Raw genomic sequence first — 26,203 nt, 5'->3', positions numbered from 1 at the left:
CTTGGTGCCTCATTCCCTCTCCCATGATTCAAAATAGACAGTGTTTCTTATATGCAAAACAACTGCAGCCCTGTGCACATTTTCTCCTGGCCTGCCACAAAACGAAGGCGTGTTTCCTGGCAGCCGGCTTGTTGCTCTTCCAAACCACTCTGAGTGGTCTGTTCAGTGTCACAGCCAACGCAGCCTGCTGCGGAGCAGCACACTGAGGAAATGTCCTGGAACAGTTTTATTTGGAGCTGACATCTTTGATGGTGAGCTGATGCCTTGTGGAAAGCTTCGAAGCAGGACTAATGCTGCCTCTAGAGCACGGCAGCTTCTGTTCTCTCCCCTCCCTGTTGCAGATTGTTCTTCTTGTACAAAAACAGCAGAAGCCATATTGTGAGGGGAGGATGGGGGGAGAAATAATCCGGAAACCAGAGGCCCTGCCACTTCTCTGGATTTCACCACTATCGTGCTCTACATCTTTAAGTTAGTTGCCATTTCTCTCTGTGCATTCTCTTTCTACTTCAAATCTGTCTGCTCTGTACCAGTAATAAGCTTTTCAACCCATGGGCAGCAGCATCTCAGTATATGTAAGCCTCCAGCCCAATGCATGGAGCATGGCTAAAATATTTAAATGCAATCAAAGATCAACTAACAAAAGTCACGTTGAATAGAAGAAGTTTTGGTCAACTTCTCTCATTCTTATGCACTTGAAGGCTAAATACTTTGTGGTACATCCACAGTTGTTCCTGTGTCAGTTATCCAGGACAGTGTAATACCAAGGAAGCATCTCTTGTTTTCTATCCCAAGATCTTAATAAAAATACCTTTGAACTTTGGGAGGCAGCCACAGGAGGATGGAAAATGGATCCAACTGGTAAGGTGTCCTGGAGCATGGGCAACAAGGCTGGCACTTCTCACACATTTCCAGGCACCTGCCCTACAGGAAGACAGCAGTGCCACTATCTGTTAGAAGGCTGCAGAGGCCAAGTGACTCTCTGGTCCTGGCTCCAATCTGACCAACCCAATAGGGTGAGCTCCTCTGGCTTCAAGTTGCCTGCATTCCCTCTGTGACCATATCACGAGACACAGCTGACTGGTGGCATTTTCAGGCACACCTAAATCTTGCTGCAATGCCATGCACCACATCCTGACAAGTGATCCATCAGGAAGCACGTTTCACCAGAGTATTTGATCACCCTGCACTGCAGCTGGGATGCATAAGGTGTAGCCCTGCTCCCACTGCTCTCCTTTTCCAGCTGCCTAGGCTCATTGCCTCCAAGCAGTCTTACAGGCAAGAGGAGTACCTGGTGCTCTTGATCAGCCCATGCTCTCTGCTTATACCCGCAGATGAGATGAGCTACGTGGCTGTATAAATGCTCTAAGAAGATGAAGGAATATCCCTCCTCTTGGGCAATGACACCGGTGTATTGTGCCCCTACAGATGCACACCCCCTCACCACAACGTTCTGCCAGGCTTTGTCATCTTCTTGCCACCCAGCTCCAGCCAGGTTGTCTGCAAAGAGCACTCTTCCTTTGAGTGCAAAGTACAGTGGACACGGAGCTCAGTAAGAAATGTGAGGGACCCATCTCCTTTACCTCCTGCTCTCTATTTTTACTGCAACCTGCAGAGCAGGCCCACTTTTGACCATTCCTTGACTCTGGTGAACACAGCTGCAAGACCCGGAGCGAGAAGAGCTTGTCTCTGCCTGCTGAGCTGCCACCTGCCACAAAAGCCAGCAACAGCTCCCTCGGCCCATTTTCAGTTCTCCTAGCCCTTTCTCTTCTGAGCCAATAGGAGAAACCCTGTCCTGACACCAAACCAACCTTCCACTTCAGCTGCTCGCACAGGCAGCTTACTCAGAAAGCGACACTGAGGGCAGGCCGCTGTTAAGGCCCCACAAGCTTTGAATCACTGGCCGCACAGGGACGAAGTGGTTATCGGGCTCCAGTATCAGCCCAGAGTCCTCACTAGCATGGACTTCCTCTTGAGACACCCATTTTTCCTTAGGTTCAGCTGGCTCAAGAATAGGTGATGCTGTAGCACATCTACATAGTCTCAGAGTAATGGACTCCCAGGGACCTGCCTAGCCACCTCAGCCTCAGTTCGCTGCACAGCCTGCTCTGCCTGTCCCACACTCCTTCCCCAGCTCTGCCAGTGCTGTGCAAAGCTGGCTGTAAGAGGCACCACTCTAAGGCAAAAGTCTCTTGAAGAGACTTTGAAGCCTCCTTAGACAAGAGAAAAACACACAATGAGGGGAATCTGTACTGGAAAGCAGCCTTCAGCAACACTGCAAAGGGAAAAAAAAAAAAAAAAGGAGAGAGAAAAAAAAAAAAAAAAAAAGAAATGAGATGATTTGAAATCCCTCTTCCCCGGAGCTAGTACTGTCTCCTGCACAGGGACTGTTTTACCTCTCCAGAGTGTGATAACCTCAAGGAACTAATGATGCCCATGCTCCTACGACCTCCTCTCTCCCAGGGCCTGTGGGTGGCCTAGGCCAAAGGTTACACAGAAATAATTTTCATGTTGTCAGAGGCTAAAATTGTCTATGTAAATATTACAGGGGTAGGTTAACAATGCAGACTGAATCCCCACCCAACCCACACAGTATCACAAGGCAGGCAGGTCAGTTCCAGCCCAGGTTTCAATTAAAGAGAACTTTGTGGTTAAAACTGTCCCTGCCTGCTTTTCTTTTAGGTTTAAAGCTCTAGAGTGCAGCTGCTTTTACTGCAAGTTTATTATTAGTCTCATCTGTATTACGACTTCTTCAGCTCACTGGAATGACCAGGAAGCCCACTGAGAAAACAAACAGCACATGGCAGCCCCAAAAAAAGGTATAATATATAAAGGTATATCCTTTGATAAGCAGTCTTTAGTTTAAATTAGCAGTAGTAAAGGGGTTTGCAGGTGTAATAAAAGCTCAGAATATGGATTACCCCTTCCTGTGGCACCTTGCTGGTCAGTTTGGGCAGGAAACGGCAAGACATGAAGGACTTGAACCAAACAGATTCAGAGATGTGGAAGAGACATCTCACACATGGTGTTTTGCTTTGTTTTGTTTTTTAATATATATAAAACATAAGGTCTGTGTTGGCAACAGGTAAAGCATATACACTTTAAAGCTGTTGTGGGATGACAATTCCTAGACCAACACATGAACATGTGAACGCAGTACATGCTACGGAGTAGGAAGTAACAGCCATAGGGTATCCACACAACCTAGTGAGGGGATGAGACAGTCCCACCTTGCAGCTGCAGTGCTCTGTCTGTAGTGAGAAGCAATCAGAAAGAGCCTTAAAGCTGAGCTAGGAAAAGGACAACTTGATGAAGTGAACCTTTACACAGTCTTGTGGCCAGAAATGACCTATGACCCTGCTACATGGAACAAAGCAAGGCTAGCAACTCAGCTAGCAACTCAAGTCAGCCAGGGAGCAACATCTCTTCAGCACTAACATCAGGTACCTCACAGGGTGCTTCAGTTCTGGGAATTAATTCCTTCTGCAGACAGTTCTGTACAAATGTATGCAGAGGTGTGTTTCTCTTTCATCTGACCAGCAATCTTGTATACCCTGAAGTATGAAGGCTAATAGCCCCATACAGTTAAGAAAATACTATTCTTCATGGGAATGCCTGGTCTTTTTTTTTTTATTATTTTACCATGTACACAGTTCTCTCCAGCTAATCTAATTGCTTCATCATTCACTGTCTCTTTGCAGAAGAGTTACTAAATCATCCTATTCATCCTTAGGATTTTTCCTGTGGCACTTCATGGTTTTGAACTCCCATGGGGCTGCTGCTCCTTCCCTTGTGAGATGATTACAGTCTGACAGCTCTCACTAAGAGCCTGACATTTTCCAGTATTCCCTGCTGGTTAACAAAACTGCAAACACTCACAAAAAAGGACACTCTGCTCAGCCCCACACATGCTGATGGCAGAATTGAGGCTTACAGCTGGAAAAACACATGGGTTGTTCCAGTGCAAGCAACGTGCATGTGCTGCCCATGTGGAGCCCTCCATCCCTTTCAGCCACTGCTCCCCTGCCTGCTTTGGTTCACATGCATGTGGTTTTAAACTGATGAGCTCATCTTTTGAAAAAGCTTTATGTTTGGCTACAAACAGAACCCAGGGCTGCGTGTGATCTAGGAGTGGCATGGAGGCTGTGTTAATGAGGCTCACCATTTCCTTCAAAAAAGGATGCTCACTGCATGTCACAGACTGCTCAGGGACCTAATTGTTCTCTCCAACAGTCTCTCCAATTTCAGAAACAGAAAGGAAGGTGCAAATATTTTGCAGAAATTTCCAAGGCAGTGCTGGACTACAGGAACCTGCATGACCACCTGTGAAGAACTAAGAGATACATTGAGATCAACTGCCCTTGTCCTTATGGGGGCCTTCAATTTGCCAGATGTCAACTGGGATTACCACACAGCCAGCATGAGCAGGTCCAGGAGGTCCCTAAAGCACTTTGATGCCTCTCGGTACAGGTGCTAAGGGAGCCAACTAGGAAAGGTGTCCTCCTAGATCTGTTGCTGGAGAACAGAGAGGGTCTTGTGGGGAACATGGTAATTGGCGGCCATCTTGGTCATAGTGACCACAAAGCGCTTGAGTTTAAAATTTTTGGTGACGGAAGGCAAACTGCTACCAAAACTTCAGCCCTGGATATGGGGAAAGCAGAGTTCAGGCTGCCCAGGGAACTAGTCAGCAAGGTACCCTGGGAAACTGCTTTTGAAGGCTTTGACATCCATCAGTGCTGGTCAGTCTTTAAGCACTGCCTCCTAAAAGTACAGGATCAGGCAATCCCAAAATATCGGAAGCCAAGCAGGCAGAGCAGAAGGCCAGCCTGGTTGACCAGGGATCTTCTGCTGGAGCTTAGGCAGAAAAAGAAAGTGTATGGCTGCTGGAAGCAGGGTCAGGCAGTGTGGAAGGAATACAGGGATGCTGTTCGTATTTGTAGAGAGAAAATTTGTGCGGCCAAAGCCCAATTAGAGTTGAAGATGGGCAGGTCTGTGGGAGACAATAAAAATATTTTTTTTAAAATATGTGAACAGAAAAAGGAGGACCAAAGAAAACAGAGGTCTATTACTTGATAGGGAAGGTCACCTCACAGACAAGGACATAGGCAAAGCAGAGACATTTAATGCCTTCTTCACCTCTGTCTTCAATGCTGATGATGGGCTTTGGGACACCAGGTGCCCTGAGCTGGAGGACCATGATGAAATGATAAACTCCCAACCAACCCTGAATGTGTGTGGGATTTGCTGCTCCAGCTGGATCCATACAAGTCCATGGGTCCGGATGGGATTCACCCCAGGGTGCTTAGAGAAATAGTTGACGTCATCGCGGGACCTCTTTCCATTAATTTTCAACAGTCTTGGGAATATGGAGAAGTCCCAGTAGACTGGAAGCTGGCAAATATACCAATTATCAAGAAGGGCAAGAAAGAAGACCCTGGCAATTACAGGCCTGTCAGTCTCACATCTGGTAAAATTATGGAGAAGATTATCCTTGAAGTTAATGAAGCACACCTGGGGGACAATGCAGTCATTGGTCCCAGCCAACATGAGTTCATGAGGGGTAGGTCCTGTTTGACTAATTTGATTGCCTTTTATAATAAGATCACCCACCTAGTTAATCAAGGGAAACCAGCTGATGTGATCTTTTTGGATTTCAGTAAAGCTTTTGACACAGTTTTCTATAGGATTCTACTGGACAAAATGTCCAGCATACAGATAAACAAATACATCGTACGATGGGTGAGCAATTGGCCGATGGGCAGGGCTCAAAGGGTTGTGGTAAATGGGGCCGCATCAGGCTGGCAGACGGTCACTATTGGGGTCCCCCAAGACTCCATTTTAGGGCCACTCCTCTTCAATGTTTTTATAAATTATTTGGATGTAGGATGAGAAGGTGTTTTGAGCAAATTTGCTGATGACACTAAACTCGGAGGAGTTGTTGACTCTGTTGAGGGTGAAGAGGCCTTGCAGAGAGATCTGGACAGATTGGAGAGCTGGGCGATCACCACCCACATGAAGTTTAACAAGAGCAAGTGCTGGGTCCTGCACCTGGGATGGGGCAACCCTGACTATACATAGAGACTGGGCAATGAGACGCTGGAGAGCAGCCCTGCAGAGAGGCATCTGGGGGTTGTGGTTGTGGTCCAGAGGAGGGCTACAAAGATGGTGAAGGGCCTAGAGAGGAAGACATATGGGGAGTGGCTGAGGTCACTAGGTCTGTTCAGCCTGGAAAAGAGGAGGCTGAGGGGAGACCTCATCACGGTCTACAGCTTCCTCATGATGGGGAGTAGAAGGGAAGGCGCCGATCTATTCTCTTTAGTCACCAGTGATAGGACCCGCAGGAATGATGTCAAGCTGCAACAGGGGAGGTTCAGACTAGACATGGGGAAGAGGTTTTTCACTGAGAGGGTTATCACACACTGGAACAGGCTCCCCAGGGACATAGTCATGGCACCAGGCCTGTCAGAGTTGAAGAAATGTTTGGAATGCAATTAGTCACATGCTGTGAATTTTTGGGTAGACTTGTGTGGTGCCAGGAATTGGACTCAATGATCCTTGTGGGTCCTTTCAGTCCTGTGGGATATTCTATGATTCTACACTAGAATTTGGTTAAATCTTGACTTTCTTTTTCTTCCCACCCAGCCATGAATGTGAGCATGACCTCTAAACGTGAGCCTTTTCAGGCTGACTCAGCCTCTCCCTCTTTCTTCTCTATTCCTTAGTCTTACAGGAATTATGCTGGAATATTTAACAGTATTTACTCTCACAGGCTTGGATTTTGCAATTTCATCTGCTTCCACTAAGAAGAGGAACCACTTACCCAAGTCCACTTACCCTCAAACTAGCATAATTGGTTTCACTTGTCTCAGCTTGAAGGGGTTAAAACATTTATCCACTTTACATGAAGACAAGTTATTTGTTTGCTTTTTCAAACACACTCCTGCACACTCCTGTCCAAATAGTTTTTTTTCTTTTTTTTTTTTTTCTTTTTTTTTTTTTTTTTTTTAATTGAGAGCAGCAGGATGTTGGGCAAGTTCTGTGCACGAGCAAAGGATTTCTCCTTCCAACCTACTTCATAATTCAAACATGATTCCAGCCAAGGCACAAGCTGAGCATCACCCAAGGCTAACCGGGAAGTCCAAGATCAAGCAGAGACTTTTTTTTTCCCAGACCTTTGGGGTTTCCCTGCCAGAGGAAGGCTGAACGGGAGAGCTCCATAAGAGCTGCACCGCAGCACAGCCTGCTGGTACGTCTCAGCCAAAGCAGGAGTGCTCTCAACACGATCAAACCCAAAAACAGCACAGAAAGACAAGATTTTAAGAAACATGAATGCAATGAAGGATAACGGCCTGCTACACATTCTTGAACCACAGCTGAACTACAACATTTTGACACAGGCTGAACAATTAAGCTGAACAGCGTAAGAGTGGTTATAGATCAGGTTTGTCAGGGACAAATACATGAAACCACAAGGAAAACAGTCCAAAATGGTGTATAGCAAACATCAGCTTTGTCACAATGTCAAAGCAGAGTCCTGACCCTGAACGACCTAGGCCTTCTAGCAGATAGGAGTCATTCTAGTTCTAGGTTTTCCTGTTGTGGAGCCTGCTTTTTTTTTTTTTTTTTCTTCTTCTAGAAAAGCATGAACTTACAAGCCCATATTTTGTGCAATATGAAAGTATTTGCTTTTGAACTCACAGGCCAATTTCAGTCAAGTGCAACAAAGATAATGAAGTTTCATGAGACTTAGAGGCTGTGGAAAGGAGACAAGTAGAGTTGCCTTGGTCAAGGGAGATGCTGTAATATGAACTTGTTTTTACTGCATACCAGAGAACCCACAGTGGAAAAAGTCCTTAGAAATGCTTCAGTAGGGCAGGGCTGGCTCAGGTTTCTTTCTTTGATGCCAGAAACTCGCAACCACCAGACAAATCCAGAGAAACCAATTCCACAGATACCTCTGTTTCCAGAGCTCCCCATGTGTCTTCTGACTACCTATGTTAGCTGTTTTAAAGATAATGCATGAGAGTTCTGCTTATGCTCCCCAACTCTGGATACCACATGGTATAGTACAAACACACATTTTCAGTCTATGAGTTCTTCATTCCTATTTTTCCATGTTTCAGTATTCCATTATTTCCTTTTTTCTCTGCTGTCTAGAGCATCATACTTCTAATACGGGCAATTAAGTAACAGGGAGGTGGCATTTAGAATTAATCAAACCTAAATTTAATTCCAGGATATTCCTGTGTTTCATTAAGAAAGAGGCCATGCAACAGGTTGAAACCAAATGTGGATCAGATATAGTATGCTTCACAGCAGCGGTGTTGTTTTTGGCAGTGCCTTGGCAGATGTCTTCTAGATAACTTGGTAGGACCCCATCTATTGTTATACGATGAATTCATCAAGCAAACTTTCAAAAGACGTTGTATTTCCTTGTTTAGTGTACTAGCTTCTTACTGCAGCACTGTACCGAGAAAAAGGAATTGTTTTTGCCACCATTTGCAGACTCAAAACCAAAACAAGCAAAGCCATGCTGGGAGGCAGGCTTTCACCCACACAGAAACAAAAGGTTTGAGGTAGAAATTACCAAGTGACTGGTTGCTGCTGGTGGCCTCCAACCTAAAAAGACAGCAGGGAAGAAGCTCTAATTCTTTCTGACCTGCATATCAAGACACTTTCAGAGCAGAGCCCTTGGGAAGACAGCATGGGCAGCCCAGCTTCTACAGTCCCACTGCCCTCACGTTGAGTAGCTAGATGCAAAAGCATTACAGAACGAGCGAAGCTGCCAAATTTTTACAACTGGTCTCAATAAACAAACCAGCAAATACACCTTGACTTTGGGAGGCCAGGCTGCAACCTAATACTTTTAATGCATAAACTGAGCTTGTCTCACAAAACCCTTGGGATGCAGAGACAAACCTAGTTGCCCTTTCTCCAGCTGGCACCACACTTGGAGTATTGTTATGGTAAGTATGATAATCTCTACCTTGTTGCAAAGTTGCACTGAGGCAAGACATGATCTAGCACTCAAACTTACGCTAAAAACCTCAGTTTCTGCTGAGACATTAATTCACAGCTGGAAGTGCCGTAACTCAAATAAGAACAAAAAAGACAAGCTGTGCCAGTATCTGAAGAGGAGACTGAGATGTAAACACACACGGGCTGTGGGAACTGCAATAAGCTTCTGATGAGTAGTTACCTTCCTGTAAGAACCTGTTAAGAAGCCACAAAGATTTTTATGGTAGCGGTTTCTTTTAGCTATGATGCAGTTGTAACATTCTCATTCTGTCCATGAGAAACTCCCTAGGACTATTGTAAATACAGTTGTAACCCAATTCCAACTCTCATAATTATATTATATATAAATTATCCCTGAAGGCTTTTTTGTTTTTTAATAAACAAACCCTAGAAAGTCTGTTTTTAGAAAACTGTTTTCAGAGTCTAAAGTAATGGCCCCTTCCTCTCCTTTCCAGCTCTCTCACATAGAGCTACTTTAAGCTACTTTAAAAGGTTCTGCTCCACTCCACAGAATCCAGCATCCAACTTTTGGTCTTCCTCTATGAAGAAATCCACAGAGACCAAAAGAAATAAGGCCAGTTGGTGCAAAGTTCATTCCAAAAAAAATCCCGTTTCTTACAAGTTTAATGATCAGTTTGCCCTAGTGGAAATGGGTCAGGACATTTGGAGGGAAAAAAAAAAAAAAAAAAAAAAAAAAAAATTACTACAGAGCACTAGATAATAGCTGCAACAGCAGCTCCTTATGCAGGAAGGCACTTAAGGAGAATTCACTTACACAGTGAGAAATTAAAACGGAAATCAGTAGTGCCTGGATTCAGCCTACCTCAATGCAAGCCTCTATTTAAGAAGCCCAAATGAGGAGAAAAGGTATAGAACTGAATCCAAGGTAACACCCAACTCCTTACCTGGGAGACAGAAGGGAGCTGAGACAGCTCTTATCGCAGTATCTGGAGCACAGCGCAGACCACAGGCTTAGCTCTGTGGTTAGTGACTCACCTGCTTAAGTCAGGCAATTGAAGGTGAAACCTGAGATCTTTATATAAAGATCAGTCTTTGGACTTGGCAGTTGTAGAGCATCTGTCTGGTGTCTGCTAATAGCTCAGAGCAGCATGCTGAGAGGCCCAAGCACCTCAACTGGATGCAAGCATGCTGAGGGATGTTCGAGCGCTTTACTGCATCAGATGCTGCACGTGGGCAGCTTTGGGAAGACTGAGGAAATTAGGGTTTAGTTCCGTTCTTTAGAGGAGAGGCACCGATTAAAAATAACCTTAAAATACAACAAAAAAGTCAGCCCCTCAAACTCTTTCTTGAGGAAACTTTGTGTGAATTGTGGTTTACGCAAGAAGCCTTCCAATGAGGGTGGCTCCCAAATCCACACTCTCTTTTTTCTTTGAGAGATGCTCTTACTTAGTGGAACACAGATGCTGTCTATGCAAAAGCACTGTAAAATGCAGACAGACACAGACAAGCAGGCTGTAAATATATTTCCTCAAGATACTCTATTTGCTGTAATGTTGTCCCCAAACCCACAGCAGTGTTAAGAAGCCTTTTATAACAGAAAAGGCTCAGGAAACTACCGTCTACCTCCTGTCTTCCAACCACCCCTCGCCTCTACTGCTGCCAGTGCTATTTGCAGCAGTTTTCATAGCACTTTCAGCTTCATGATGAACAAGTCATGGTAACCTTTTCTAGGCTACAGACTCCATCCAAGTTCTAAACACCCAAAGGATTTGGATAAATAACAACCAAAACACAACAGTTCAAATTCTGAGGTTTGCCTATTATCAGCCTCCATATTACATGCAAGCAGGCTCAAAGAGAAACCAACTAATTTGTAGTGAGATAAAAGACAAAAGAAATACAATGCACCTTGACCCAGCATACTAGTATATATACTCTGCTCAAAATGCATTAATTGCTGAAGAATACTATATGTATTATATATATGTAACACAAATTAAGTGTTTTATATTCCCTCTCAACTGCAGATCTTCAGAGGTCAGCTGTGTGTGTGCATGTGCAATAAGGGCTCCAAATTACCAGAGACTCTGTGCTGGTCCTGAATGCAAGAAAAGAGCCTGATGCTCTATGCATGAAAGTTACTAATCACACTAAGGTGAGTGTCTCTGCATCACTGGGAGACTGGTAGCATAATCCTCTGAAGGAACAGAAGCCATACCCTAAAAGACAAGCATCATCTTCTGTGACACATTCATACTTCCACTGCAGTCCTCTAAAACCCTGTACTTGGAATATTCAAATAGATCTCATTGGCACAAGCCTCAAAAGGCCACTTGTCTGCTTCTAAGATGATGAGAAGAGGAATGAAAACAGAAATGCAATAAGATATGCCCTTTTCAGGGCTCCATTTATTGAGTGAATACAAAAATAAGATCATGTAAGTGAAGATGCACAGTAATCTGCTCCCTAGTGAAAAAGGTATCTTGGATTAGCAGTAAACAGTGTTTACAATGCCTTGTAAACAGACCTCTTTTTACAAGCTAGAAGCGTACCGAAATACAACACACATTAGATTAAAAGTTCCCCATTGTAGCAATACTTCACACTTCTCATCGAGTGATTTCAGAGTATTTTGTAAAAGGTGAGAGCATCCTCTATTTTGTTTTCAAAAAGGAACACACATGAAAATAACAAAACATGATAAATTTGCAATGTAAACAGTTGAAAAAGTGTCACATCATTTTCAGAGGATGATGGCTTACCCCTTGATAGGTAATTTACAATGAAAAATAATGATCAAAGCTATAGTACATTATGGAAAGGTCTTAAAAATGACTATTTTTTACAGCAACCTGTTGCAGTTGAATAAAAAATATATATTTTTCTTAATACAGTACATGGCATTTCTCCTAAATTGCACCAGAATTAAATTTGGAAGCACTTTCAGTTTCTGTTACAGGCAATTGGGAAAGAAAAACAAGCCAGGTAGGCATTTAATCTCCTTTCCATCTCTTCTGCCCATTGCTTTATCCCTACCCTTTCACATCTCTGAGTCCACATACATTCCATTGATCAGGTAATCCACTTGTGTATAATCCTTCTTTTTGTAACTTTCATAAGCCTGCATAAGGAAAAGGACTATGACAGTTATGAAAAAAACTGTACCAAATAAAAGCACTGCAAGAAGCGAACTTTTATCCACTAAGTACTGAGTCAGAGGCTCCGCAGCAATGAGAAGATAGTCATTATTTGTGTCCTGAGTCTTTGCAATGTTCGAAGTTGTTGTTCCAGGTGTGTTTGCTGAAGTGGTGGTTGTATGTTTAATTGAAGGAGTAAGAGATACTGACTTTACTTCATGCCCAGTTGTAGCTTCTGCTGTAGGGCCACTAGGTAAACCCATGGCACCTCTCGTAGGACCCTGAGAAGAGGTTGATTCACTCGAGGATGTTGGAGCTCTATTTGTTTCTGGCAACATGGAGAGCGCTGAATTCGCAGAATGTGTACTCACCAAGGGGCTGAACGTAGCAGCCTGAGTAGAAGCAGTGGAAGATGTCACTGCATCCTGTCCGGTGAGCGTGGTTGATGTTGTGCTCAGTGTTTTCAGGCTAGTTCCAACAGTATTGAGGCTACTGGGGTGGGGAGCACTGATCATGTTGGTGGCTGTGCTAAACTGCTTGGTGAGATTCATTTGAGTATCTGCTCCAGCAGTGGCAGTGATGGGAGCAGAAGAGGAGGCAAAGCTATCATTTCCTAATTTTTCAGCGGTGATCAGGAGCTTGGTGCTACTCCTGGAAGTGGAAGCAGTGTCCTTAGCAGGAGTGGGAGAAGGGACAGTGGATGACATGGTGGTAAGAAGGAGCACTCCCAAAGTATTTGAGGCTTTGGTAGTTTTTTCATTAGCTTCACCAGGGACAGTTGTTGCACTTGTACCTGCCGTTGTTACAACTGTGGTAGCACTGACAGTTGTGGTGGTGGTAGTAACACTGCTTGCAGGTCTTCCTGTGTTTGATGCTTCAGGATAACCTGCAGTCGCAGCCAACTGCCTCAAGTAAACCTTGTGAGCCTGAGCGGTGGAGGAAAATTGGTTCTCTCTGTTGTATTGTTCAATCTGTGCCTTCACCATCCTCTTTGTTTTCTGTGGATAGCTTTGGGGGTGAAACTGGACTGTTTCCCTTTCCCCAAAGATGATTTCTTAAACAAAAAAAAGAAAAAAGTTGTAAGAATAAAACTCTCAAGCCCAAATCTGACCTCACACTCTCACGTGCTAACCAGAATGTATACTCTGAAGTACACGCAGTAACCGGACTGAATCAGTCCCAAAGTCAGCAACAACATGAAAACCCAGACCCCTGCCTTTATTGTATACAATCCCTTTGGGTTACTTTTTTTTTTTTCCTGCCACAGACCTCTGGCATTTGCCCAACCAGGGAATTAATTCCATGAAAGGAGGGTAATGAAGTACAGAGCTACAACACAAACATTCACAAAAGGAGCAGCGTCATAAACACCAGCTCTGAAGCAGCAGCGTCATGTTTTCATGAAGTAACACATTCTCAATAAGCCCTTCATGCTTAGGTTCCTAATTTTCACCTCTCAAAACTGAGAATTTCCACATATACCTTCATCCTTCAGGAGAACCTCCTTCACAACTAGTGATCCAGATTTATTGCAACATAAATCCCATCTGCTTATCAGAGGTCTGGTTGCTATGTTGCAGAGAAACCTTTGCCAATGCAAAAGAACAATGAACAATTTTTTTAAGCCTGTGTACAGCATACTCTTGAAACATACTTTAGAAGATTGACTCCTCGATTATGAGCAAGCTCTGTTTTGTTACTTAGTCAATTAAAATTGAAGACCCTAGCACTCAAAATTGACCATGAGCAGCTGCTACTAAGACTGCTCTGATTATATAAGCAGCCTGCTGCCTCTGGCACAAAAATCCTGGCTATCTCAGAAAATACAATGCCAAGACATTTTTTCTCTTTAAAAAAAATATAAATATATCTGTTATGCCTTTATTTTCATAAGGACAAGAATGTGGAGTGCACATGGGCTGAATGAATCATGCCTTTCACATGGAGAGGCCAATAAAAGTTACCCAAAGACATATTATGCACATTTAAGTACCAGAGCTGTTAGTAAAACTGTTAGCTGTTTAAGTACCAGAGCTGTTAGAAAAACATTTTTCAGTTACAGAATCATCCTGCAGGTATTTCATAACCTATCGCCCTTTATCTGAAAGCCAGTCAAGGTTTAAATTTAAGGCAAAAAAGATCAGATCCTGGATTTAGCAAGACTTTGAAGCATAGCATTACCTCCAAGCAGATCTTTGATTTCTTGCTCTTCAGCATTTTGGCACACACTTAGCTGGTGACACTGCAAGAGGATGCAGTGATTCTGGTAGGGCACAGACCAATTGCAGCGATGGTTACCTAAAGACAGCAGAAGGCAGGTATCAGGACTATTAGTCACTTCCAACACAGAACCCCTAAAATCCAATAGGCCAGAACAGACTTTACCTTAGTCAGGCTCTTCAAAACCTTGCCTGACCAAAGAACACACTTTCAGATAAATAAGAAAATGGATCATTACACACAGCATAACTGAACATACTGCTTCATGGCTGAAAATGAAGAATTAAAACAAAAACCAACTAATATCTGGAAAGTACAGCATAAAAGGATCCTGACTCAGCCTTCATGAAAATAATTGAAGCCACTGAAGTTAATACATAGCAGCTGCAGCCTACCAACCTGCTTGTCCCCTGGAGCCAACATCTAACAACAATTTGATCACCCAGACAATAACAAGGTGTGCCTTTGAGTTTGGACAGACCCCATTTATATGCTAGCATTCACCTAATGTCTTAATAAGGAAGAAAAAGTGAGTTGCAATTGAGATAGTAACTGTCAGCCATCGGCAGATGGATGACATCTCTCATATATCTCTGTGAGACATGGCTCTCATCTCAGTGCTTGAAGTTCCACAAATTTACTCATCTGCTGAAAAATAATACCACTGGCCAGGGGAGCCATCAAAGAAATGGCCTTTCAGTATGCCAAATCCCAACACAAAGTTAAATAAGCTCATACAGAAGTCATCACAGAAGGAACTCTCACTCCTGGCATCCTTTCTAACTTGTTACCTTGTGTGCAATGCATTTCTGGGACTGGGAAATATCATGTGCTGTAACAAGAAGCAACAGGAGAAGATAGCTCTTGGTTTGGGATGAAGCAGATGTGTACCCAACTGACCACCCATCAGTAGATCAGAGAACTTATGTGTATGGCAGTAGAAGAAGTTTATTTCTGTGTTTTATTAGAAGTGTAGGAAAGGGCAAAGAACAGACACATGTGGTACACATGGCTCTTATCTACAAAGAGAATTATCCTCACTGAGGATTAAGGCTGTGAGAAGCTTGAACTTTTACAATAAAACATTTACATTACCACAGTTATTAAAAGAGCTTGTGGAAAATTTATGAACTTGGAGAAATCCCTGTACCGACAACTGTAGTCTGTTTTGACAGCCCTAAAGAAACTAGCAAAGTGGCATTTTACTGACTTACCAAATAAAATGTTAAGAAAGTCAATGAAACCATTCAAACACTTTAAAATCGGTACTTAAAAAGCAATAAAATTAAGAGCTTCAACAGGCACACATAGGAGGCTATAATCAAGTCCCCTCCTCAGACAGAAAACCATGTTTGAACGTGCTCTGATTCCTAATCCCACCTCCTGTTCCCTGCTTAAGAACCATGCTAGCAGAGGATCACAGACTGTCTACTACTGTAAATAGTGTCAGTTCTCATTTCTCGTGGAAAAGAAAAAAAAGCCAGCAGCATACCTTGTATTAGCTACATATCTAATAAGTCAGGTCAGAAAAAGACTGATGGGGTCAGCATTTTCAGCAGCCTGATTTCTGCTGCCAGCAGAACTGCACCCCGGAAGAACTGAATGCTTCCATAGAACTGGACTGATGAGTGCTCCCTTTGATGAGAGCTGGAGCTGCAGACCAGGACCCTGGCTGCTGTTTCCACTGCAAGACACTTGCTGCCCTGCCACTCCTCTTTGCTTGTATGTAATTAAGAGACAGAAACTGGAGAGGCACAACAGAAGGTGATCATGCGCATTTTGAAAGGAAAGCATGTAGGCAACAGACATCAAGGTCTTGCCATGCAGAAGTGGATTATTTCATTTCTGAACCTGCTGTTACTGGAAAGAAAACTCAGATCCTCAAATGCAAGTAGAAGCCAAGTATGCACACGTATAGTGAAAACAGGAATATTTCTTCTTGCAGACATATCATATTTTCCCTTTATTTTCCAAAGGAGCATGCATGACTGCCCAGAATTATGACCAGATGGCTCTGCTCTGAACCAGCCTGTTCAGATGCACAAGATATCTACACCTGTACCAGCCACCACAGAAGCATCTTGGGAGGGCTCTAGAATATGGCTGGGGATGCAAAGGGAAGAGCACAAGCTTATCTGACTCCCCAGCACATGCTTACCTTGCTCATCAGGAATCTGGGAATCCTCAACTGACATATTCTTGCTGAGATGGGCACATTCTCCATCTTGTAACACTTTCCCTAGCAGCATCTGGAGGCTTGAACCCATATGTTAGAAAACATACAGAGGTTACGAGTTACTACCCCTGCTATCAGCCCTGGAGAATTTTCCAGCCAGCCCCCTCCTTTCTGCAGGACACACCTGAGATGTTAACATACAAAAGTGGTTCTTTTTGTGACATTTACACTACTTCCCTAAGTTAGAGATGTTATAACAGGAGAAGAGCCCTTGCTGATATAAATTCAAACTACAGAAGAGAGACTGATCAGCTAGGAATGTGATCTTTCCACTTCTCTAAGCAATGTAGTTATGAAGATGTCTCCTCATGCAACCTTGTCCTGCAGCTTAAAACTAATACCTTAAAAATCACAACCAATGCTCCTTCACTGAGTTACATAGGTGTAATTATCGCAATATTCAAGATTCTCAGGACTCACATCTGTAATGAAATGGCAAAAAAGAAGCACAACATAAGAGGTATTCTAGAAAGGCAGGACTAGAAAAGCAGTAAAGCCGATCTTAAAACCTTAAGTTTAATCGTAAAAAAAAAAAAAAAAAGGATGTTTCAGGTCTTTTTCTCCAGATGATCTCTCTGCACCTGACTATACATTTATGCCAAGAGTTTGTATCCTTTCTTTCTCCCCGCTAACACAGGATAAAGCAAGAGACTGGCCACCAAGTAAGAAAGAGGAATGAAATTGCTTTAGTGGGTTTAATAAAGAATGTAAAACCTGATAAGGGCGGTACATATTTTTGCACGGCTTCTCAAAGATGGACCAGGTCACCTAATTTTACACCCTCAGCCCCTCTGCCCAACACAGCTAACACACAACAGGACTTGTTCATTCTGAAACATCATACCAATAAGAAACAAAGGGATGAGTACAAAAAAGTGGCTGAAGTCAGCAACAGGGCAAAGTATGTGCTCAGTCTCCATTCCAAACCCTGATTACAGACTGAATTCCTGATGTCCCTCACCTCCCTTCTCTGGAATAGGCAGCTGTAGCACCTTCTCTACCCTTATAAAGATCTTGTGAAGTTAAGATGACACATCCACAGCATTTAGAGATTCTCAGGTGGAAGAAACAAACATGTAATGTTACAGACCCCAGGTATCAGCTCTCTATGGAGCTCTGAAGCTCTGGTGCCTGGGAAACAAACCCACTCATATTTTATCTCCCAGACAAAAAAATAGTTTGCAAAGGTGCTTTCTTTCCACTGTGAAAGGATAGAGCAGACTCCTGTATAAAATAATTAAGCTCTAAGCATCAAAAAAAAAAAAAAGTCCTTATGATGTTCCTATTAACCTGCCAGACATTTGTCTGCCATCTCAACCACAGCATCACTGATTTTTTTAAACGCTACTAGATTTGACATGTGGCTAGATAAGTTAGGGTCCTTAATAAGGACGCCTTTCAAAGACTCATTTAGAAGTTTAATGCTTTTTGAAGACATCTCAGAGGTAGACACCAGAAGGCTCTCATCTCCCCTGGTCTTAATGCTGTGCTTGGTTGCAGGATAATTAACAACCAGTTTCTTCAAAGGTGGATAAAACACAAGACTACTCACTCCAGTGCAGCTGCCTGCTATAGCACCGTTCACTTGCAAACATCTGGCAGCATAGAATAATCATCCTTCAAGTCAAGTGACCTAACACCATTTGCACGCTACCAGCGCACACCAAGAGCACATGAATGCTGTTTCTTACGGAAGCTAGAAAGGCCCTGGGAAATGGTTGCTCTGGATTCAATTTAACCAAAGCTGTCAGAAATTATTTAGCACCGCAGGACTGCACACAGAAGCCATATCTGTAAATGCCTGTAAACAACTGGAGCTAAGATAGATAGTTGTCAGGGGAGCAGAAGAGACCTTTAATAAAGAGAAAAGCCAGCTGGAATTCCTGCTGAAGGATGAGAACCTCACCTGAAGCAGCTGAGCCTTTACAAGCCTGCCTGCATTGCCTTTCAGTTGTCAGCCTGTTTATCTGCACTATATGGACTCCTCTTCCTTTCAGGACAGGAAATCTGTTCTCACATATACAGAAGGAAATCAGCAGGAAGAATACAATGGCAGTCCACATCTTCAGGGTTGCCTTGCGAGGAGGCTTCTCTGTTGAGAAGCCTGTAGCACAGTAGAATGCTTTCTTGTACCACCTTCAGATCCACTGCAACATACCTACAAAGAAAAGAAAATGATTGATTTATATCAAAAGGCTACACTTGAAGTGTTTTACTAAATACACTCCTATCAGAAAGGATTACAATAAGATGTGCATAAGGCAGGCAGGTATCACTACCAGGATTAACATACTGATAATGAAGCAGAGGCAGAAAGAAAAAAGCCTATTCCCAAATTCACAGTGTCTTTCTTTGGAAACAGTACTTTGCTCTCCTTTTCTCAGATACCACCAGAAAACAACTCAACACAAAAGCTGCAAGCGGTGGGTTATACTTACTTTATTCCTTTATTTTCCCTAACGTTGCAAGGCAAAGACGTTTTAAAGAAAAATGTGAGATTTATCATTCGCAGTCAAGAACAGCATCAAGAACAGGAAGAGCTGTTGCCTCTTGCTCTGACTTCAGCTGGAGAAGTTTATCTGACTGCTGTCAGACAGTCAGTGTGCACAAAGCTGAACTCAAAGCCCACAGCAACACAGGCACAATGCCTTTTGGCTCATCCTGGAACCCTTCATGTTGTTCCCAGGCTCAGCAGAAGCATTTTGACCAGCTTGAGAACACTGATACTATAGGCATCTATATAATAACAAAGATAATAATGATAATATAGGCAGTCCTGCACTATGCCCAGGACACCCTGCCTTTACACCAAGCCAGTCCAAACCAAGAATCAGGTTTGGTTCATTCCTGCTGATTATCAAAAACATTGATTCAAAACAATTCAAAACAAGCAAGAGCCAATAATTCACATCTTCCAAGGTGCTACACAGATATCAGCTGTTAGTGAGGAAGACCCACACCCACAGTAAGCTTTCATTTCCACACATAAAACAATAAATAGGCAAAGCATTTTCTTCGCTCCCAATGAACACAAGAGACTTCTGTCTCCATGGATGAGTTCTCACCCTGGCACTGGAGGAACTGGAGGAGCTCCTGTTGACGTCAGAGCAGATCACCAGCTTCTATCTAGATTTACCCTATTGTTTCCAAGATTTTCTTTAAATTTTGTATGAAAAGGTACTTCCAAACAATCCAGCCTGAACCAGACCAAACATTGGCCTCTTCCCTAAGTAGTTTTTCAGCACTTCCCTCAGTGCTGAAGCACGCTTTAGCTCTCATCCTGCAGTTACGAAGAGAAACATCATGGCCTTCAAAGAGTGGTGAGATTTAACTATGCCTGACATCTCAGAGGTCTACAGAACTGCTGCATTTGAAGACACTCACAGTTCACAGCTCAGGGACTGAGCAGCACGTGTGACCGGTATAAATAGCATAGTGAAAAATATCCAGTGGTCATCGGGAGCAGGCTACAGTCCTGACTTAACCACTCCTGCAAGGTTTGCCTTGAGCTCTGAACCCTACTCCCAGCTACACTTGTGAATTCAAGAATGAGTTAATCTTCATTGGGGAAAAAATGCCTCTAAGATAATATTTACTCTTACACCCAGATTGTGACATCTTGATACCCCAATGAAACTTTTTGCAATGGAACTTCTGTTACCAGGTTTTCTCCTTACTCTACTTTCTGAAGACCTGAACATGCTAGCAGACATTTAGACTCAAAACTCAAGGCACAGCAGCACGGCTGCTTTGTGTGGGTGGGTTTCTCACTCCAGACAGAAGTTCAGGCCTGGGTTGTCCCAGCTGGCAGATGGAAATATTTCTGAGAAGTCTGGTGGGGAAAGGCAGCTCACCAGCCCCATCTAGTCCTGCCTGCCAGGGAATGCACTGGCTTTACAGCCAGCCCCAGCTTGGCCGAGGGCTCTCTGGCTTTTCCAAGGGTGAGCTAGAAGGATTTGAAACAGAATCAACACAGGAGAGAAGCCCTGGGCAATGCACAACTGCAGCGCCCTGCAACACAGCATGCTGACGTCTGCAGTTTGGGAAAGCAGTTCCACGTTTTCAGAAGTCTGAGTCTGGGAATATGAAAGGGGAAACAATTCGTGTTACTCCATCAAAGTAACTTCAATACTTACCCTGCTGCTCTGAATTGCAAGGCACTTCCACATAGTTTAACCATAGAAAGCTCCAGCTGACAGTAAGGAAAAGGGGAAGATGTAAAATACTCTGCCTGCAAGAGGCGTTTTCCTAGAGCAAACAGATCTCTACAGCTGACAGCCAGAAAAAGGCTGCTTTAAATTCTGAATCCTTCAACTTAAAAGCAGGCAATCTGGGGTTCCCTCGCAGACACTGTGGGTACTTTATCAAGATACTCAGAGCACTATTTGTCAATGCTACACAGAAACAACTGCAGGGTTTTTTAAGTTCCCAGGCAGGGATTTAGCAAGCAGTACCTGGCCCACAGGAAAAAAAATATAGATCTTAACATATAAGTTTTACATTTTAAAGAGAGCCCTGTTTAAGTCTGCAGTAAACTTCTCAAGGTAACAACACTTACAAGAAGTTATATTTTATAGCCTGAAGTGTCAACAGGAATGAACTGGCTGTGCAATAAATGTATGCATTTACCTTTTTTTACACAAAAAATTGGAACAGCAATGAATACAAATACAGAGAGCTCTCTATTATAGATATATCACTTAGCATTATTTTTGTAATCACAGTAAGCAATCCCAAAAGAATAAGTCTCCCATTACAGTTCCAAAATGCAGATATAGCAGTGTTTCACAGTTACCACTGCATGACTCCCAGCCTTGACCCAGGCACTCATACACTTACTTGTACAATCGTGCATTAATCACACGAGGCCTAGAAGCTGTTGTGTCAGCACAGATAACTGTCCCCCACACAGAAGTGCCTTGTGCCCCCAACCACATTGCCAGGCCAGAAGCCCCTGCCAGCCAGCCCCAGCTGACTTCAGTCCCATGTAACTACAACAGCTCCACCAAAATCCCAGTGAGTGCCTCTCACCCCTTCCAAAGCACCTGGGAGCCTTTCTGGATTAGGCCAGCACCAGTAACAGAGGACAGACTGAGCTCAGCCGTGAGAAATGCCTGCCTTCAGTGCAGTTCCCCCTTCCCTCTCAGCAAGCACAGTCTCCTCAGGGCCAAGTGATGCTCGTTACAGTAACATGAGCATTAAGCTGAACACTCCCTGCTCTTCAAGACCCAAAGCCAAGAAGCAACAGCCCAAAGCTCTCAGGAGCACTTTATGAGTGGTGCAGAGCGTTCAATTCACAAGGGTGACCTACCACAGAGGGTCCCAACTGCAGAAGAACTGAATTTGGACCATGTTTGGGGCTCTCAAAACATACAGAGAACAAGGAGACACCATCATGGAGGCTTTCAAAGACACACTGTGCCTGACCTCAGGCTACACAGCCATCCCCTTAAGTGCTGCACCCAGTGCTTGGCAAAAGCACACCCTGTGCTCGCTCAAGTAAGGGGTTCAACAGTCCAGATGACACTTGGAATGCTGTATCAAATATCAGAACCTCCAGCCAGTGCGTTGTTGGGGGTGTTTTTGTGCGAAGGTAAAAGAGGCAATCTCATACATCCATAGCAGGAATCACAATTACTTACAGATCATTTTTCCCAACATAACCACTGCCTTTTATAATTACAAACAATAGGCCTTACTTCCCCCTTCCTCTCACACTTCTAACCAGTCCCACATGGCTCCATTTATGCTCTAAACTCCACGAAGCATTCACCCCACACAGCTACATCCCAGAGAAGTACTAGCTAAAGCTTCCCCTCCAGGTCATGCTGCTCCTCAGATGAAACCTTTCTCTGGTATAGTCAGAGACAACATGAAGAGATGAACACTACCATTCCTATTGGAAGCAATTTTGAGAAATCAGAGCAAAATTCACACTGAGCACTACCTTTTCCATATGTAAAGCATTTCCAAGGAAATTAAAAGTCAAACCAAACCACAAAAGCCAGTGAGTGAATAAAATCTGGGAAAAGACTACACTCTGAGAAGTGCAAAGTTTACTTTTACCATCTGTGGCTGTAACTCAGTGGGGAACAAGCACGCTGGAAAACCAGAATAACTTTGAGTCAACAACTGAATGACTGATGACTTTGCAATGTACACACACAACCAGAAGGCGCTGCCTGCTGGGTTTCCAAAGTGTTCCTCCCTTCTTGCTGATTTCCCTGTAGTTGAAGCCAAGGAATCCGGAAAAAAAAAAAAAAAGTATTGTTTCAAACAACATCTACTTGATTGGGGGTGATGTTGAAAGTGCAGAGCAAAGCCTTTGGAATATAAACCCTTCGTCTCCATGCCATCCCAGCCTCAGATGCTCCTGGTTAAGCAGCTGCAAGGTGCATGCAGTGACTGGACACAGGTGGAGCCCGGCATGACCAAAGCAAAGAGGCAGAGCTAGAGAAAAACATGGAACAAGGGAGAGGGGCTGTTAGAAATCAGAGGTGTGAAGTACGCAAAGAAAGCAAGTCATTTAGGGCAATATGTGCTCCCTCGAGCTGTCAAAGAGTCAGCAGACTGCTCCAAAACCCATAACAACATGAAATGAGGTCAGAGAGCTGCAAAGAAGTCATTTTCCATTCCCTCGGAGCATCTCCGCCTGTTTCTGAGAGAAGGTGGAAAGGAAACCTTGAGATTTAGCATCCTGCTGGGTAGGAAGGCACAGAGCAGGCAGCGCACGGTACGCACTTGCTACAGAGGAATCCAGAGAAAGGCCACAACACCCAGCACGCTGAACTGCAGGTACTGTAGTCTCTTTTCACTGCCAGAAAGACTCCCATGAAGTTCACACTCCCTCCGGCTGGGCCAGAGCCGAAAGCAACTGAACAAGACTCCTTGTCCTTCAGGGAAATAACATGAGGACACAGCACAGGATTGTGGGGTCCTCAGGGTCGCAACAAAGCAGGGAAGACAAGGGCAGAATACACAACATAAATAATGGTGCTATGTCTCCCATTAAATTGAAAAGACATAGGGCCTGGTTTCAGCTTGCAATTGCTGCTAAATATTTCATGTGCCATCAGCTCTCAAAACGAGTGCTATATTTCACTCTTTGGAAAATAGAATTAAACCAGGCTTTGCTAAGGAAAGACAAGCACATCTCGTTTTGTGAATTGAGGCCAGAACACAGGCGGCAAAAGAATCTGTGCTGCAATCTTAGGAGCATTTGGCTTTCCAAGTTTCTCTCTGAAATGGCACACACGTACAGGTTTGGAGACAGAAGGGGCAGCACCAGAGTAAAAGAGGCTGATCGCATTTCTGAATCGCATTTGCATCAGTAAGGCAAGAAAAAGAAATGAGAATAATGGCAGGAAGCTACTTATCCCAGCAACAAAACTTCACTTTGGTCATGATTTGTATCTGTAACAGTGTCTGTCACACATGAATTATAACAGCCCCAAAGCAGGTTGAGAATGTGCAGGAACAACAACGCTTTGTTACTGTGCTAGAGAAAAAATAGCCGGCCCTTCAGATCATTTGAAAATGATTTAACTACATTATGCAAAGAACCTGCCCCAGAGCAAGTAAATATAGCTTGAACTGTGGGTTCAAAGCCTCTGTTAAGATGTTCTCCCCTGCATCTCCTGTTGAGTCACCACCTGTGGTCAGCAGAGCACGGCCAGATGAAGTCACATCATGCTCTCAACAGCAGCTTGAAAGTCATCAAGTTCCTTTGGTCTCCAAGGAAAGTTAACAACAGATTACAAAGGTGTTTCTACAAAATGTCACGTGCCATAAACACAGACAGAGCTGAGCAGAGGCTGTAAAGCAGTGTTATGAATTACAGGGCTGCAAACGCATCACTGATGACTGGGAAGGGGATCCCTGCTCCGGGCACAGTTCCTGTAACTGTACTTCACAAAGCTTGTGAAGCTCCCCACTTCCTTGGAAAAGGCTGCAGTGGTCAAAGGTCTGCTCGCTGCTCCAGGACAGACTCTCCATGCCCCCATCGTTTCTCCAGTATTAACAAAACGCTCCGCTGGGAGGGTGACTGAGGTGGGACAGGCAAGATTCTACACTCTGAGGGAGTTTTGAAGAAAATTGTGCACAAAAATCAGTCATGAATACATAGGCCAGGCTAGGCTTGGGACCAACAAGCTGAATCTGATCAACACCTGGCATTGACATGAGCCCAGAAGCACATTCAAGGCTCCTGCTGGTGGAGGAGAGATGTGTAAGAACGGCTCTTTTTCTACAAGGCTTACCTGAAATTGAATCTTTTTTTTCCAAGAAGTAACTTCTGAGAAAAGGTTGGTAGGTAAACATCTCCCTGCACATCACAGGGAACCAGACCTTCCCACAAAGAGGAGCACGTTCTTGATGCTTTATGTTGATTCTGCAACACCAGGACACAAGTTACACGTCCTCTGAAATACGATGCAAAGAGCAAACATTGCCAGCTCAAGCCCGGAAGAATGTCATTTATATTCCTTCTCCTGTTACACAGCTTCCTCAGAGCATAACAGCACACAGCTGGCTACGTATTACAGAAGAGCTGGCACATCCTTCCACATTAGCAGGCACTCCTTACTGCAGCTGGTAGGACAGTGTTAGATATCAGTAAGGTCTGCTGCTACTTTTCTGATGTTTCTCCCTATACATGTCCATTAAAATGGCTTTGTAGGATACATACTTTTTTTTGCGTGAGTCCACAAAGACTGCACCATACAGACTCCTAAGGACAAACCACTAAGTGAAAACATTTTAATTAAGCAGTCACAAGATTATACATCTTCCCTGCCCCTAAATGTGAGCCCCCTCATTCAGTCTCATCTTATTTTAGTCCCCATCTGTGGCTGAATCTCCCACCAACCCACACGGCACACAGCCCACAGCAAAGGCAACTGCAGCGTTTGCAGTAACATTCACAAGCTCCAGGGAATGAGCCCAAAGATGCCAACAGTTGCCAACTATAAACTCGAAAGAACAGAGCATCCTTGTTCAGAGTCACCACCACCCCTCCAAATTCATGTCTGACCAACTTAGATGGATGTTAAGCTAGAAAGCAAGGGATAATCCACAGCCACTGAGCAGACAGCCTCTGACAAGGCTGCTTGAGCTGCTGCAACCTCTGAAGACTGGCGTGGAAATGGTGATCTTTAAAAGAAGTTTACAGCTGCTACAGTATTTGTCCAGCTGCTACTTATTATTCCCTGCAAGAAAATCTATTCTTCTGCTTGTAAATGGCCAAATGTTTAATAAGACTTCCAAAATGTCCTACATAATTAAAACAAACATTTTAAAGACTCTCTAAGAGGGGTGGAACTCCAAGATTTGCTGAGAAGCTCCGTGATTAAACTGGGGCTTGGCTAACACGTGAAAGTTTCCCAAGTATAAAGCCCTTCAGGCTCCATGCTGACAAACGATGCTGTACACCACGGGCTGTGCTCTACAGAGCTCCCTGGGAGCAGCAACAGGGAGAAGCAGCTGTGCAAGGTCAGCAGCTACCATGCTCCACAAGGAATGGAGAGACATTTCCATGCAACAGGCAGATTAATCACTGGGTCTGAATGTCAGGCCTCATATAGACAGATAAAGGGCTATATTCTAAAGGTTCAAGACTTTCAGTGACTCTTCCCAC

At 43.9% G+C, this 26,203-nt stretch overlaps 1 protein-coding gene across 6 annotated transcripts in view; it reads right to left on the bottom strand.

Moving 5' to 3' along the window:
- Positions 1-11,352: 11,352 nt before the first annotated feature.
- Positions 11,353-26,203, bottom strand: part of LOC311437166 (uncharacterized protein) — a 29,684-nt gene continuing 14,833 nt past the window's right edge. For 5 of the 6 annotated variants that reach the window (XM_084520084.1, XM_084520082.1, XM_084520085.1 and 2 more), the window contains 3 exons: positions 18,476-18,727; positions 14,295-14,411; positions 11,353-13,167 (listed from right to left, as the gene is read on the bottom strand). In XM_084520084.1, coding sequence (XP_084376210.1) covers positions 12,017-13,167; positions 14,295-14,411; positions 18,476-18,632 — 1,425 coding nt within the window. In that variant the 5' untranslated portion in view covers positions 18,633-18,727 and the 3' untranslated portion in view covers positions 11,353-12,016. Of the gene's footprint in view, positions 13,168-14,294; positions 14,412-16,491; positions 17,043-18,475; positions 18,728-26,203 lie in introns of those variants that run through there. The other variant, XM_084520087.1, reaches the window with a different exon arrangement.

Source organism: Aythya ferina (genome assembly GCF_964211825.1).
Source record: "Aythya ferina genome assembly, chromosome: 5".
Taxonomy (NCBI): domain Eukaryota; kingdom Metazoa; phylum Chordata; class Aves; order Anseriformes; family Anatidae; genus Aythya; species Aythya ferina.
The sequence above is the reverse complement of the archived record's forward strand: the minus strand, read 5'-3'. Positions and strand labels throughout refer to the sequence as shown.